We start from the raw sequence: 15,404 nt of genomic DNA on the forward strand, positions 1-15,404 counted from the left end.
GGAATACTTGGCTCCGATGGTAAACAACGTGGTTCTCCGGCAGATAGTCCGGAATGTCCGGAAAATGGTCAATTCATGAAAATAATAAAATAAAGTTTGCAAACTTATCAGAAATAAGTTCTGAAGTTAAATAAGAACGCAATAGATTATTTAAATTGTTCATGGACCTAGGTGGTCACAATGACGGCCCCTGAAAAAACGGAACATCCGTAAAAATGGTCATTTCGTGAAAATTATCCTAGATCACTGCGGTTTTTTTTTTAAACATATCAGAAATCAATTACTAAACATAACGGATGATTGGGATTGCTCAAGGATTTAGGTGGCCACTATAAAACTCTTAAAAGGATCTGGAGCAACCGTATAAATGGTCATCTCGTAAAAATCAACTTAGACACACGTAGTTTTTTTTTCAGATCTCTCGGATGTCTTGTCATGACATATTTCTATGTTGACATTCATCCTTTTTGTTGTTATGAATAAATAATGAATCAATAATGAAATTGATTAATTTTGCAGTAATCTTCAGTGGACAAGGTAGTCCTTAGACATGAACATTTCAAATTATACGTGTATTACTAATTATATATGTTCTATAATTATGATTTTTGACGTGTTTGAAAAACAAAACGCACAGTGGTATAGGATGATTTTTACGACCAATATTGCAAATATTCCAAAGGAAGATGTAATGGTCACTTATGTCCATGGGCAGTTCCGATAATCTATTACGTTATATAATAACGAACTCTGATGAGTTTGCAAGAAACTGCATTATTATGGATGTTGTGAATTTGCCAGTGAACCAGGTTTTTTATCATTGAAGTAGTTCCAAACATGTTTTAGGCTATCTTTTTACTGATCGGCACCTTAATGATAAGATTTGGGTCGCTTCTTAAAACCAAACCAAAAACCAGAGCTATTTGATCAGCTTTGTGCAAAAAAGAAAAAAAACATATTTACCTCTCACAAGAACGCGGAAGGTTCCAGAGGAATCGCTTCAACGCTTAAAGGTGGAACAACTATTTCCTTTCAATGAAAGCTAAAACAATCGCTTGAAAAATTGAGGAATTGAATTTTATGAGTTAAAATGTATTCACAGTTTCGCCTAATAATCTGATCTAATAACTCATCTATGCGACAGAATTCCATGATATTCAGATCACTATTTTGAGACCATAAACATCCTTAACAATTTTGCTAAAACATGATCCTCAAAATACTATATGAACAGTTGTAATTTTATTGACCCAGTTTAAGGTTCAATTACACCACTGTGCGGCAAAATTCCGTATGCTTCAGACCACCATTAGTAAATCCTATACACATACACACGCTGTGTATGAACCATCAGATAATAAAAATCGGATTTTTTTTTCTCGTTAAAAATCAGTATTTGATCCATATTTTGGTGTGATGTGGGTCACAAAACGGGATTTCTATAGATTTTAGTATGAAAAATAGCTTAAAAGTGAAAAAAAATCAAAATTTCACCGATAGAACATTTAAAAAAATTCTGAGTATGAAAACGTAGACCAAATACTAATCTCTAGCGAGAAAAAAACCCGAAGTACATTCGACTTTTAAAATCTCCTGGTTCAGAAATAGCGTGCCACATTCTTAACGCAGACCACAAAATGTTCTCTATAACGTAGTCGGAAACATCATCTTGAAAAAAGATCAAAGGGTCGGTTAAAATATTTAACCAAAATAAAAAGTGCAATTACCCCACTGTACAGTAGCTCCACAGATTTTTTTGTCCCATCATTAGGAAGCTATTATGGTCTTTTACAAATTTCTGAAACAATATTCTTAAAATACTTCAATAAATCTTTTTAAGAAATTTTACCCATTTATCAAATCTATTAACACCACTGTGGGCTGAAAATCTCCTTAATAAAGCCATAATAATAATAATAATAATAACACCACTGTGTTTTTGAATTTCGGCTAGTTCCGACAACCATAAACGTTTGCTTGTCGACTTTGCCGAAAGGATACTTTGCAAAGTACTTCGTTGAAAGGTTTACATAATTTTATTTTACAGTCATTCAATCACTTTACAGTTTATTCAATCACTCTACCATGTGTCAAAATTCAAGATTATTCGCTCCGCAATCCGAAGGCACTGTACTGGAAACATTCTTAAAAAACACACAGAAAAATCTAAATACTATTGCAAAGAATTTAGGCAAATTGCTACGGTGATTCCAAGCGCCATCTACGCTTTTACTAAGCATGACATCCTCAAAAGGTTTCACAGAAACATTAAATTAATTTTAACCAGTGTCGAATCAAATTACTCCACTGTGAGGCAGAATGTCGAATGTACTAATCAAATAACAATACTAGGTAGGTACACATTTTTCCGAAAGCTGAAAACAACACTATCGATTTTGTCAATAAAAATAAAAAATGGTTTTTGCGTATCGCGACACCATTTGCAGAAACCTGTTGGAAGATAAACGTAACGCAGCGCTCATAAAATGAAACCACTGAAATTCTACAATTATTCAATATTTCCTTCCAGTTTGAAGTCACACTCTGGTTCTTATCAATACATAGAAGGATTGCCTAGAACAAACCCGGATTGTAAAAATTATAGTAGAGCTGATATAGGCGATTATAGAGTGATTTTTAAAAAAGTGCATTTCAGCGATGGTGTCGCGTTACGAAATGCAACTGCTTTTAGTTACCATATATACAGTGTTATGTTTCAAAATGTATGTCACAACATCAAGTACATTTAACATGAAAAATATAAAGGCTGTTTAATCATATGGTCACAAGACATATTTCCGAGAACAGGCCTCGTTTGATAATGAAAGTCGGTTCATCGTAGTGTCGCGTTACGCTGGAATGTGTTCGCTCAAATATTGTACTGTCAATTAGCTAATGATTAGAGACGATGTTTGGACCCCTGAAGCTCAACACATTGATGACATAAAAAAATGCCGGTCGTCCATCTAAACATGGCTTATTCAGTTTACCATTTGGATGGATCCACCTGTGCTTTTGGATGTCTACTAGCGATACTTTATAGAGATATACTGCCGTGAATCACAAGTCAGTCCCATCTGCATTTTCGTCAAAATTGAGGTTAATTCAGTTTTCAACATATTTTCCGATGCTCTTTCAGCTCCACTCATAAGATAATATGATTTGTTCGGAAAAATAAGGAAAAAAATAGCAAGTCAAATTGTCCCATAATGAAAAGTAACCGCATATCAGTTCCACTACAGATTTCCACCCCGTGTAACACAAAAACTAACCGTGTTTTTATCATCTCTATATTTTTCTCGAAAAGATATCGAAGTGAAAAGCAAATTGTGAAAATTTCATTAAGATCTGATCATGTTTCAATCCTCTGGGATTTTTTTTAATATTCGTATGGAAAACGAGTTTGGAAACTTCACAGCCCATTTCTCAATGCCTACTTTTTACAGATGGGACTGACTTGCGATTCACGGCAGTATAGAGGATCGCTAGTCTATACGTGCAAAGTAGGTGCTGGTAAGACGATAAAGTATGTGCAGTCTTGTAAATTTCCTGATTTCCTTGTGTATAGAGTATCATCATGCAAGCCACACGATAGGTAATTTTCAATGAATTCAGGAAAACGTATTCAAAAGATTGCCAAATCATTCAAGTCTGATTGAAGAATGCAAAAATTACATCTCTTCACTCTCTATCACCTAATCACTTTTTTTTTAGTCTGGGCCGTCTGAAAATTTTCAAAGGTCTGTCACACTTTCCATTGCGTCCCACCTACTTTTAAGAATGTCATAATTTGAGCATGATTCCTGCCACCGGATTCTCACAATTTCAACACAACGTAAGAGCTGGATAATAAACTCGTTTTCTATCTTGTATCCAACGGAGCTCAAAATCTGGAATTCACAAAAAATATGGTTCCTTACCTACCACTAACATTTTTGAAAATATTAAACATCTTTTGGTAATTTAATTGTAACGGTTTTCCAAGATCTTAGATATGATTAATCAGCTATTCAACAAGACCAGCGATCATCAACCTTATTGATTATATGGAACACCTCAATGTTTTCAAAACATAGCGAGAGCCCCAGGATATCCAATGGAATTTCAAAAATCCATCATGAACACGTAAGATCAACTTTCAGATGATAACTATGAAAGTGCTCGTAGAACACAAAGCCGGACACCAAACAGAAGAAGAAAAAGAAATCTCTGAAATTTTTAAATGATACTCTCTTCATCTCCCGGAGGGATTAGAAGACCATTCGGAATGACTTCGATTACGTATACAGCTTTTCGCTTTCCGTTCTTCTTTCTACTATAAGCTTACTACTCAACTGTAATGTTTTAAGTTTATTGTAACTCAAATTTATATGATTTTGGATCACAAGAAAAATGAAGAAAAAGGATCTTGGATCTTACGACGATATTATTACTTATTATTACTAACGAAGCACAAATGTGAGCAGGATCAATCATGCTGCGCGTCGCTCGCGTGGCGTGATATAATAGTGTCGCGGATCGCGAATCGGATTAGTAGTGTTTTATCTTTTGATCGTATCGCTTGCTCCTGCGAGGGCGAGGGATGAACACTTGTTCGGCGTACAATGCGATCATCGAAAAATACCGCGAATCCGGTTAGGCGTGATTATATCATGGATCGCATCACCAAACATTGGTGACTCCAAGATCTCTACCTTATCCCATTAACCCAATATCCTTCTCATGACAACTGTGGAGATGCAGAAGATTCTTCGGTCTCTAGTGACAATGGTTGTCTAACTAACATTCCTTCCCTTCCCCAGTGACCGTAAGGACGTGGCCGGCGCCGTTATTGGCTTTAAATATTTGAGCTCTCGATTTGTGCACATTGAGAAATGGTGAGCTAATCCCAAGCCCCAATCATTAAATCTCTGTGCAACTTCCATTGCCCTGGTCAATCACGGAGTAGCAACTACGAATTGGACGGTCATTTATGCTCATGCTCATTATTGTTACTAACGAAGCACAAGGTCAATTCGTATTTGTTTTAATTCATCGTTCAAAACCCTTGAAGTTCCCTTACTGCCATCAAGTAAGAATTCGACAGTATTCAAGATGAAAAATGCAAGATTTTCGTATACCTATATACAGCAATGATTGATTATGAATAAGTTGATCGTTCAAACTCTTGTGCATAATGATCGTGTAGAGCACATGCAAAGCTGTTGTTAAATCGCTCAATCAATTCAGTTGCAGTAGATGTTTTATTTATATTCCGCCTCGACCAAGAATGCAACTTCCATCCATCTCACAACAAGCGTTTTTTGTTCAGTTCGGTTAGTAGCCAAGCCAAAATCTCTCTCTCATTTTTTTGCGTTGCAATTTCTTCCACCTACCCCGCTGTAACTTTTTCGTTTGTGAATAAATGCACATGGCTTGTTCGGCTGCTAGGTAGCATGCCTGGCATGGAATGCCCGAATCTAACAGATACGAAACACACAAATGAAAAAAAAAATGAAATAATTATACCGCCACCAGCACACCCTTGCTAAGGTGGCCCATTTTTATATGGGAGAAATAAACTTGTAAACATCTTAAGCTACATCCCCCAGATCAGTTCATTTGGACCCCTAGAAGCTACTTTGAGAGAATGAGTGAAATCCGTCAAATCTAAGCAAGGGCTAAACGAGCTTGAAGTTTGTATCGAAAAAAATCGTTTAAAAATACTGAAATTGATATTGATTTCAAGATTCTCCCATCAACAGAGAAAATACCGGTTTGCTACAGTCTCTTCTCTATTGATTGGAGAATCTTCAAGTCAATAATGAATAATATACATCAGCTACATCGACTCATATGGTCAAAACCATAATTAGAGTCGTTTTCCCCATATCTTTAATCGATTTTCTCCATACAAATTTCAAGTTAGTTTAGCCCCTCTTTAGAGTCGATAAATTCCACTCAAATTTTTACAGTAGTTTCTGGGGTTAAAATGAACAAATTTGAGGGGCATAACTTGAGATTTTGCTCATTATGGGCCACCCTAACCTTCAACCACTGGAAATGACCCATCAATTATGCACTCATCTCAGAGAGAGAAAAATGAGATAACGGTAGCAAGCGATCACTCACCTATCGTGTGCACCTCCAGCTGGTGGCCGGTGAAGTGCGCCCGCAGCTGATACAGATAGGTCATCACGGCCAGCTTGTCCGGCACGGCCAGCATGTTCATATCGCGCGGTTCGATGACTCGTGGGATGCCCAGCTTCTCCGCCGCGTCGAACGCCGTCCGGCAGTTCTCTATCACGTTGCCGGGTGATAACTTACTCATATCGCTGGAAGAGAGAAGCAAGAATGTCTGGTTAAAAAAGAACGATAACTGGCGTACTTTCATTGCTATCTGAAGGTAACAGTACTTTTCGGTGCAAGTTTTTTCTACTATTGATCCTTTTTCGATCCTTGTTTGGACCAGGGCCTGCGATTATTCGTTGGACCCGTTAGAAAAGGGAAAATTTCTTCCAATGCTTCCAAAACTTAACTTATAATATTCCCACATAAACCAAAAGCTCTTCATTTGAAATCTTCAAGTAGACATGTTGTCACGATGAGAGGGATTTCAATAAATTGCTCTGATGAGTAGGAGTATATTGGACTCATGCTAAACAAAGAATAACTTTCAAAAGTCAAATTGAGGGCATTCAAGCTAAATGTAACAACGGTACTAATGAAAAAAATAAAGAACGATAACTGCAGTTTGGCAAACAACTTACATTAAACTAGGGTAAAAGTGATGAATGATCGCACAGAACGCCATCCCGTTGCGCCAGCTGGTCGTGAGATTGGTAACCTTGACTCCGTTGTAGCTTTTCGTGATTTCCTTGCACCACTCGAGCAGATCCTGTCCCGGAGTGCTGTCCCGCAGGATCGGTTTCTTCGGCTCGACTACCGGTTCTACCGGCACCACTGGGACGGTGACTGTGGGAGGAACAGACGGGGGAGGAGCCGCAACGGCGACTTTCTTCTCCTCCGGCTGGTGATCGTAGCTTTTGATAAGGTTCAGCGGTTTCAGCTCCGCCCGACTGCTCTGCAATTCCTCGGGAGATTTTTTGGTAAGTTCGCTATCTATTCTTGGGGTAAGGGGTAGGAGGGGTGCCACTGGAGCCGGTGGTTTCGGAGGACTCTTTTCCTCCTCGAGTGCTTCCAGTGGATCTAGATGTTCTTCTTCTAATTTGTGATGTTCTTCCACGGTCACCGAGTTCGATGTGTCCTGACGTGTTAGAGGCTCTGTTCGCGGAGGGTCTTCTATAGTCACTTCGGGAGGTTTCTGTTTGTTGTAATCTCTTTCATCCGGTTCTTTGATGCTACCGGTATCGCTGGTCAGTGAAATATAGCCCCTATCGTTGAGGACCTCCTTGAACATATCCTTCGAACCACTCATCACCGGTGTTTGGTCGTCCGAAAGCGATGGCACTGTGGAGTACAGAAAATACAAAATTAATTGATCCAGAGTTTCCATTAGGAATTACAAATATAAAATAGCAACAATAGGAGTTTTAGGAAACTCACATTAGAATAGTGGCCAAGTTTCTACCTGCCCTGTAAAACGCTATCCTAAATATCTTACCACTCATGGGCGTCGCCAGGTCTGAAGTATTCAAACTAGTCGTAAGCTGCTCCAGCTGATGGGTGAAATCCAACACGTGCTCTGAAATCTCTATCGAGTTCTCCAAATCGGGAATGTCTTCCAAATCGTCCAACGGGGCAATGTCCGTCACATTGTTGACCGACATCAGCGAAATAATGCTCTGCATGTCCTCGTCGGTGGCTTTGCCCTCCCTCAGGAACACGCAGCTCAGTGTCAGTTCCAGCTGTGCCGAGAGGATCTTCTTGGAAACGGGCCTCAGCTCAAGCATGAACGTCTGCTGTGTGGATTCTATACTGGCGTATCTGCGCATGTTGATCGTGGCGGACGCCAGTAGCCGCTTTTTGCCCATCTGGGACACGTCCTCCAGCACGAAGGTCCAGTCTTTGTCCTCCAGTTCGTGTGTTCGGATGTCTTTGAACAGAGTGACGGCTATGGTGTGGTTATCCGGCATTGGCCAGGCCATTGTGCTGCAAACGGGGTTGACCAGGTCCGGTTCCCATGCCATGGGACTGGATACTACACGGCGGGAGCGACGGGTCCATACTACGTGCAAGCTGTGGGGGCGCCTAGAAGGGAGATAGAGAAAAATAATTATATATAGTGCACTGGATGGTATTCAAAATAAGGAAATAGCTCAAGACCTCTTGATTATTTGGCAAAATTTCTTCTTTTCTCAGAAAATAGCTTACCCAGGCACAAGTACTTTTTCTGAGTCTTCTTACATTTGTTTAAAATTGAGTTGTTCGAGGGAACAACGTAATCAATAATATACGATACCGACGCCCGCTTTGGTACGACATGTTCTTCTTCTTCTTGGCATTACGTCCTCACTGGGACAGAGCCTGCTTCTCAGCTTAGTGTTCAATGAGCACTTCCACAGTTATTAACTGAGAGCTTTCTGTGCCAAAGTTGCCTTTTGTATATCGTATGAAAGCAAGGAAATTTCCATTACGAAAAGATTCTGGACCGACCGGGAATCAAACCCAGACACCTTCAGCATGGCTTTGCTTTGTAGCCACGGACTCTAAAAACTCGGCTAAGGAAGGTTAGACATAGAGCTGCTGAATCAACAGGAATATATCCAGGAAGAGTGAGCAAGTAAGGGAGAGTTTAATTGGTTCCCTGTTGAGAAATATTGTAGGACAATTGAAGCACCTATCATCGCACAACCGTGATTACCATTAGGTCTGTGGGGTCAAGATTAAAATTATGATTAGTTCGACAATGAGTTCAGACAGGCAGAAGTGGAAACAGCAAATTTACCAATTCCGTTGTAAAGATTCTGCCCTAGCACGTGTCGAGAAGTGAAAACAGAGATGATCGAAAGGTTAAAACAGCATTTTGACGAACACCTGTGTCATTCAGGTGTTCGTCAAAATGCTGTTTTAACCTTTCACAGCACACAGTTTGAAAGATGAATGAGTTTAAGTATGCTGGCTTAAGTACAACAAGGTCTTGGCAGTGGGAGAATCTTGGAGATGAAAAAACTACCGAAGAAGTACAAACCTTATTGCAGAAATGTTTGACGAAATTCCTAAAATAATTTCTTACAAACCTGTTAATTAATTTTAGTCGAATTCGTGGAATAATTTTAGACGTCGTTCTTTGTGTAAACTTTAATTAGAATTGAGTTTTTGAGAGGTATTGAGGTTATTTCGTTGATAGATTTGACGTTCAAAATTGACTCCAATAGGGTGCAGAGCTACTTGGGCACTTCCATGATTCACTTTTGCATGGGGTTTTTTTCTCGGTCGAATCGTCTGACACCTTGCAATAAGAAACACTTTAGTACGACGCTCATTGGGGCCAAATATGAGCACAGTAGCTTTAAAAAACCCACTGCCGAAGTGAATCAAAGTGTCAAGATTTTATCAAATTATGGGTCTCGGAAGTATTTTTGATAAATATTTGAAAATTTTGAAGAAAAAATGTAATTTAGACACCATGACATAAAAAAAACTGCACTATGTTCGTTCAGACCACTCTTGTTCATTCTCGCAGCTTGGGCCCAAGAGTATATATACAGAGAGTTGCGCGAAGAGACTTCTATGAAAGGTTGTTCTTCTTCGTCTTCGGAAATAGCTCCTATCTGTTTTGCTGGTCTGCTCGATAGTTAGACGGTTTGATAGTTTGACAGGTATATTTGGTTTCACTGTTTGCGCAACTCTCCATTCATAGACTCTGTTGGCCTTCTTTGCAAACTGTGCACGATAAACGTGAACCACTCAGAGTTATGGTAAAAAATTTGCGATTTTTATTGATTTAAATAGTTATACTATTGCATTCAGAAAACGTTAAACTACCTAGTGGATACAAATTTGACATCTTTTAGAAATTTTTTAAAACCCAATTCCTTGATATAACCTGTCGACATATCTGAATAAATTTCTGGTGTTATTCGGTTCTCGAGTTGTAAAGTAAAACACTCCAATCAGGGTGTCTGAAGCATTTTCTAATGAAATTCAAAGAATTTATCAGCGGAATTCTAAACAGTGTTGTAAACATTAGACATTTTTCGCAACGTCAGCAGTCAAATGATTTCTCTCCACTTATCCACTGTCACATTTCACATACAGCACGAGCGGTAGAATGAATATCAAGAAACACAAAAACTGTGGAATGAATGCCGTCAGACTCGATGACATTTTCATAAATCAATAATTTTGCATTTTTTTAGAAATGTCTGGCCATGAACAACAATAACAGTTGAATCTTGCTTGTTATATCGAATGTGACACATATACAATGAAAGCAGTTCTTATTACGAAAAATGATAGAGGTAAACAAAACTGTGTCGTTTCTGGTGACGCCATCGTAGTCAGCTGCATTCAATTGACGTTTTTTTCGTACGTTCGTTTGATCGCTTGTGTTGTGAATGCTAACGGCAAAGGCTCTCGAATTTCAACGAAAGCGTGTGAAATATTCAAAGGCACTTCTAACTTCCTTGGACTTGCGAAACCGTCCGCATTTACAAAGCAAATAAGTAGTGAAAGTCTAGGTTCGATTTCTGAATAGTCTAGGATCTAGGATCAAAAATACGTCATATAAATTTTGCCGAAAAATCCTTTTGAAAATCCTCTGGAAATTTCGCCAGTATTTGCCGCTGGTATTTTATTTCAGAACTAGTTGTGTCTGAGTATCATAATGATAATACGACATGAGATGGCATGACCACATGCTTCGAAACGTAAACTGAAATAGACCAAACATTGATTTCTCAAAGAATCAGACATGCCATTTCTCAGTGGACACTTCAAAAAATTTTTTGGGGATTCCTCATGACATTACGCCAAATGCTACTTCGAGTATGTTTTCGTAATTGTCTCCTTCAGGCATTTGCCCACAGTTTCTTTCAAGTTCAGTGATTCTTTCGCCGGTTTCTCTAGTAAATTCTACAAGACATTTATCTAGGATACCTTCATGAGTTCAACTAGCTCTATACCTACACAAATTACACGATTCTTCAAAAAAAATCTACCAAAAAAGTCGAAGAAAGCTTCAGTCTTCCAAGATTTTTTTCTATGTTTTACTTCAGGATTTTTTAAAGAATTCATCCGTGATTTTTTCAAGGATACTTCCAGAAGTTAATCCAGCGACTCCTGATGAAGATTCTCCAGAGATTTTTAAAGTAGGTCCTCAATTAATTAATTCATGGATTTATCCAATGGATTTTCCTTCAATATTTTCGTTTAAGACTTCTTCAAGGGCTAAACCAATAACTTAAGTGAGGAGATATCCAGGTATTACTCCAGAATTTTCTTCAGTTATTCCTTTAAGAATTTCTTCAGTTATTCCTTTAAGAATTTCTTCAGAGATTCTTCTAGACATTTCTGGAGAGATTTCTGGGTGAATTTTCCCCCAAAATTCCTTCTTGAGTTTTTGCGACAAATTCATCAAGGATATCATTTTTCAAGAGCTGCCTGACAAACGCAGAAGCGAACTCCTTCAAGGATCTATAAAGAAGCTTCTGGACAATTGAGATGAACTCAGAGGGAAAAGAATTGCTGAAATAATTATTGAAAAATGTCAAGGTAACCCTTGATAATATTCTGCAAGTTTTTTGAAAAAAAAAAAATCGACCGTAATACCTATGGTAATTATCGGAAGAAAAGCTGGAATAATAATTGTAGCATTTCCTGGTAGAAGCCCTGAATAATTTTCTTGAGAAATTAATCGAAAAATGTTAGGAAAAAAAATCTAAGGTAGAAATTTTTAGACGAATTTATTGACAAATTGCGGAGGCATTTCAATTTGAATTCCATGAGGAATAAGGGAATCGGAGAAACATTTCTGGAGGATTTTCCGGGTTCACTGCTAGATGAATTTCTGTTACAAGTAAGTGAAACCGTAGGATTTTTTTTTCGATTCATGAGGAAATGATCAATCATTACTACTGCAGGACTAGACTAGAAATACTTCATAACAAATTTCTTGGAAAACCTTGAAATTTACTTTCAGATTTTCCTGGAAGAAATCCTGTGTGACTTTTTGGAAGTAATAACTGAAGAAATTGGTGGATTAATCATCGGAAGAATATATTTCCGAAGAAATATCTGGAGGAAATCGTGGGACATTTAATTGTGGAATTTACTGAAGGAATCAGCGTTAAACTGTTGGAGAACTTTCTGATGCAAATTCTAGATGAATGTTTTCACATATTCTTAGACGGATTTCTGGACGAAGGAATATCTGGACGAAAGAAAGAAACATTTCTGAAGGTTTTTTTTTATTGATCCCTGGAGGAGTCTCTGAAGGTATTCCTAAAGGAATAAATAGAAGTATTCCTAAAACTCTTTCTCAAGGAATCTGTAAAGAACCTGTGGAAGAGTCAAGGAGAAATATCTGAAGGTTTTGCATTTTACAGTTTACACCGGGATTCTATGCATTCCCTTTAAATTCCTTTACAATCTCTTCAATATTTTACGCAGCAATCTCACAACCAGAAATTCTTTCAGAAAATTCTCAAGAAAGTTTTAGGTCCTCCAGGAGTTTATCCGATGATTCGATTTTGCTGGCATTTCCTCCAAGTTTTTCGTTTAGGACATCTTTAAGAATTCAACCAGTAGATGCCTCCTTGGATTTCATAGGATTTCCTATAAAATTGTCGTTCAAGATTTCTTTAAGATTTGAAGCAGCAAATTCTCTAAAGATTCCTTCAGAAACTACTCCAGAGATTCTTCCTGTAAATCGTTCAGAAGGATGTCTTCGAAAAATCATACAAGAATTCTTCCAGAGATGTCCTTTACGAATTGTCAAGAATATTTTTCAATATTTTTAGGTGAATTTCCTGATGATACTTCTGTCGAAAATTCTGATGAACTTATGCAAGAATTTCAGAAAGAACTCATGGACTCTTGAAGAAATTAAGAAGGATTTGACGAATCTTATTCAAGATTCATGTTGGTTTTCTGGGAGAGGAGAGGCAGATGTCTAGTAATTTCAGTGAATTAAGTTTGCTACTCTATTTAAATCCTTCGTTTTACTAAACTGTGGTTTCAGAAACACAGACTGGAAGAATAACTGAAAAAAATCAGCACTCCAAATCTCCTGAAAGAGGAGAAAATAATGATGGATTTTTGAATTAATTCATATATAAATGGCTAGAAGATTAATTGTAAAAGTCGGCATAGGTATCCCTCACAGAAATTTTGTAGTGTTCCTGAAGAACGCCCTAAACGGATTTCTTCAAAAACTCTGTAATAAACCTTTGTAGATTTTACTGGAAAAACATCGGTGAAAATTTTTGGGAAATCTCCTAGAGTAATAACTGGAAAAATCGATGGAAGGATTAGTGGATAAATCTCTGGATAAATCACTAGAAGAATCCTTGAAGCTTTTCCATCAAGAATTGTAGAAATAATTCTGGAATAACCTTAGGAATAGATGCTTAAAAGTCTCTAAAAGTTCTAGAAAGTCACTCCCCCTTTTTTATGTAACAAAAATTGGCCTTAAACGGATATCTCAACATACAAATGAGCTTGAAGGTTGATGTCTTCGGCAAAGTTGTTCAGCAGACCAAGGGCAATTAAAAATCTGATTGAGAATTTTTCCGCTAGGAGTCGCTAGTAACCAATTTTCTTCAATTGTCTGTATATCAAAACCCTCACCAGCTAGAAGGTTGGTGTCGTCGGTAAAGTTATTCAGGAGATCAAAAGACACCAAACTTCTAGCTGATAAGGATCTTGAGGTAGAGAAGATTGAAGATTTATTTTACTAGCGCCACCTAGTGGATGAATGCTCAATCAGACTATTCACCACCAGATAGCCCTTGACCTGCTGAACAGCTTTTTCCTAGGACACTAACATTCGATGATAATGATGAATGATGACGAACTCTCAATCAGACTTTTGATCGCGAGATATTCCTTGATCTCCTGAATAACTTTACCAAAGACTCCAACCTTCTAGCTCATTTGGATGTTGAGATATCCGTTCGAGGCTAATTTTGGACCCCTCGTGTCAACGCTTTTTCTGTTACCTAGAAAAGGGGGAGGGGTCAGTGAGGATGTCTCACCCAAGGATTGTAAGACCAACTAACCGCATTTTCTTCAAAATTTATTTCAAATTAGTTGGCTTACTGGTCTCCGAATTGTGGCCATTTTAAAACTCAAGGTGTATCTCGGGCTCCAAAGGGTTAACTGAGAGTGTGTATGGAAATTAATATGGGAAAAGCAAGCAATTCATTCAATCGATCATAGTGTTTGCCTATATGCTCTTGAAGTCTACAGTTATGCTGATACTATCAGATACATTCAACAGCTCAGTAATTAGTTATTGATTAGTAACTTTTGCACGATTTGCATCCTACTAAGGGGTGAACCCAAAATTTTGCACGATGGCTTGAATGACTGTTCCATTAATTTTGAATAGTTTTCAGATTTCTCCGCAAAAATTTCGTGAGTGATCTTCAAAGAATATAAGATTCTGATTCTAATGACACCCTGTTTTAAAATTTTGGTCTGACCAATGTTGAGGAAATCAGCTATATTTTTTCAATGTATTTTTTTGAAAAATGTCACAACTTTAAGTACAAATTTATTACTCAACATTCAAAACATGTTTTTGGAAAAATACATACGAAGTAAGAATAACTCTTTGCCTTTCGAATTCGGCTTAGAGAGTTTCAATTGGACATGTAATTACAGAAATATGGACAGAACACTTTTGTATGTTTTTGAGGGGGTGAAACCAAAATTTTTGCACGGGAGTGTAGGTCTTTTAGTAAAGTTCAGCAAGATTTTCTCATTACGAAAACATCCTAGCCTGACCAGGAATCAAAACCAATCGAAACGGTTTGAATCCGCGAACTTTACCACTGGGCTAAAGAAGCCCTCCAAATCAAGTGCTAAATTAATTCGAAAACATCAATAAAAGGTTGGCATTGATGTTAAGACTTGATACCTTTAATTTATTCCGTCGGATGCATCGCTAAAATTCGCATATTTTTTCAACACACGTGTTTGGTTATAACAACCATTCAACCCACAATCAACAATCGTACAAACCCCATCAAAAACACCCTTGATCGCTCGTGGACGGTCGGGGTCATTCCACCGCACTACTGCACACAAAACACAACCCAACCAAAGCCCGCTTCGTCCGTTCCGTTTCTTCTCTAAAATCTACACAAACCAACCCATGGCGGCGACGAGTGTTACACTAGGGCGGTTCCCATAAAATTTGCCATATATTTCTTACAATTCTAGCGATTAAATTCCAGATTTTTCGGTGATGATTACAATGTAGGTTTCAGAAAACCTCTGAAGCCATTAAAGGAGGA

General features: G+C 37.9%; 1 protein-coding gene across 7 annotated transcripts in view; it reads right to left on the reverse strand.

Annotated features, from left to right (window-relative positions):
• Positions 1-15,404, reverse strand: part of LOC5564332 (EH domain-binding protein 1) — a 72,606-nt gene that overhangs the window by 17,886 nt on the left and 39,316 nt on the right. For 6 of the 7 annotated variants that reach the window (XM_021854516.1, XM_021854523.1, XM_021854522.1 and 3 more), the window contains exons 2-5: positions 7,604-8,190; positions 6,750-7,449; positions 6,112-6,314; positions 5,376-5,459 (exon numbers count right to left, since the gene is read on the reverse strand). In XM_021854516.1, the coding sequence (XP_021710208.1) occupies positions 5,376-5,459; positions 6,112-6,314; positions 6,750-7,449; positions 7,604-8,190 (1,574 nt within the window). The remainder of the gene's footprint in view (positions 1-5,375; positions 5,460-6,111; positions 6,315-6,749; positions 7,450-7,603; positions 8,191-15,404) is intronic. The other variant, XM_021854517.1, reaches the window with a different exon arrangement.

The sequence above is a fragment of the Aedes aegypti genome, chromosome 3 (genome assembly GCF_002204515.2).
Source record: "Aedes aegypti strain LVP_AGWG chromosome 3, AaegL5.0 Primary Assembly, whole genome shotgun sequence".
NCBI lineage: Eukaryota > Metazoa > Arthropoda > Insecta > Diptera > Culicidae > Aedes > Aedes aegypti.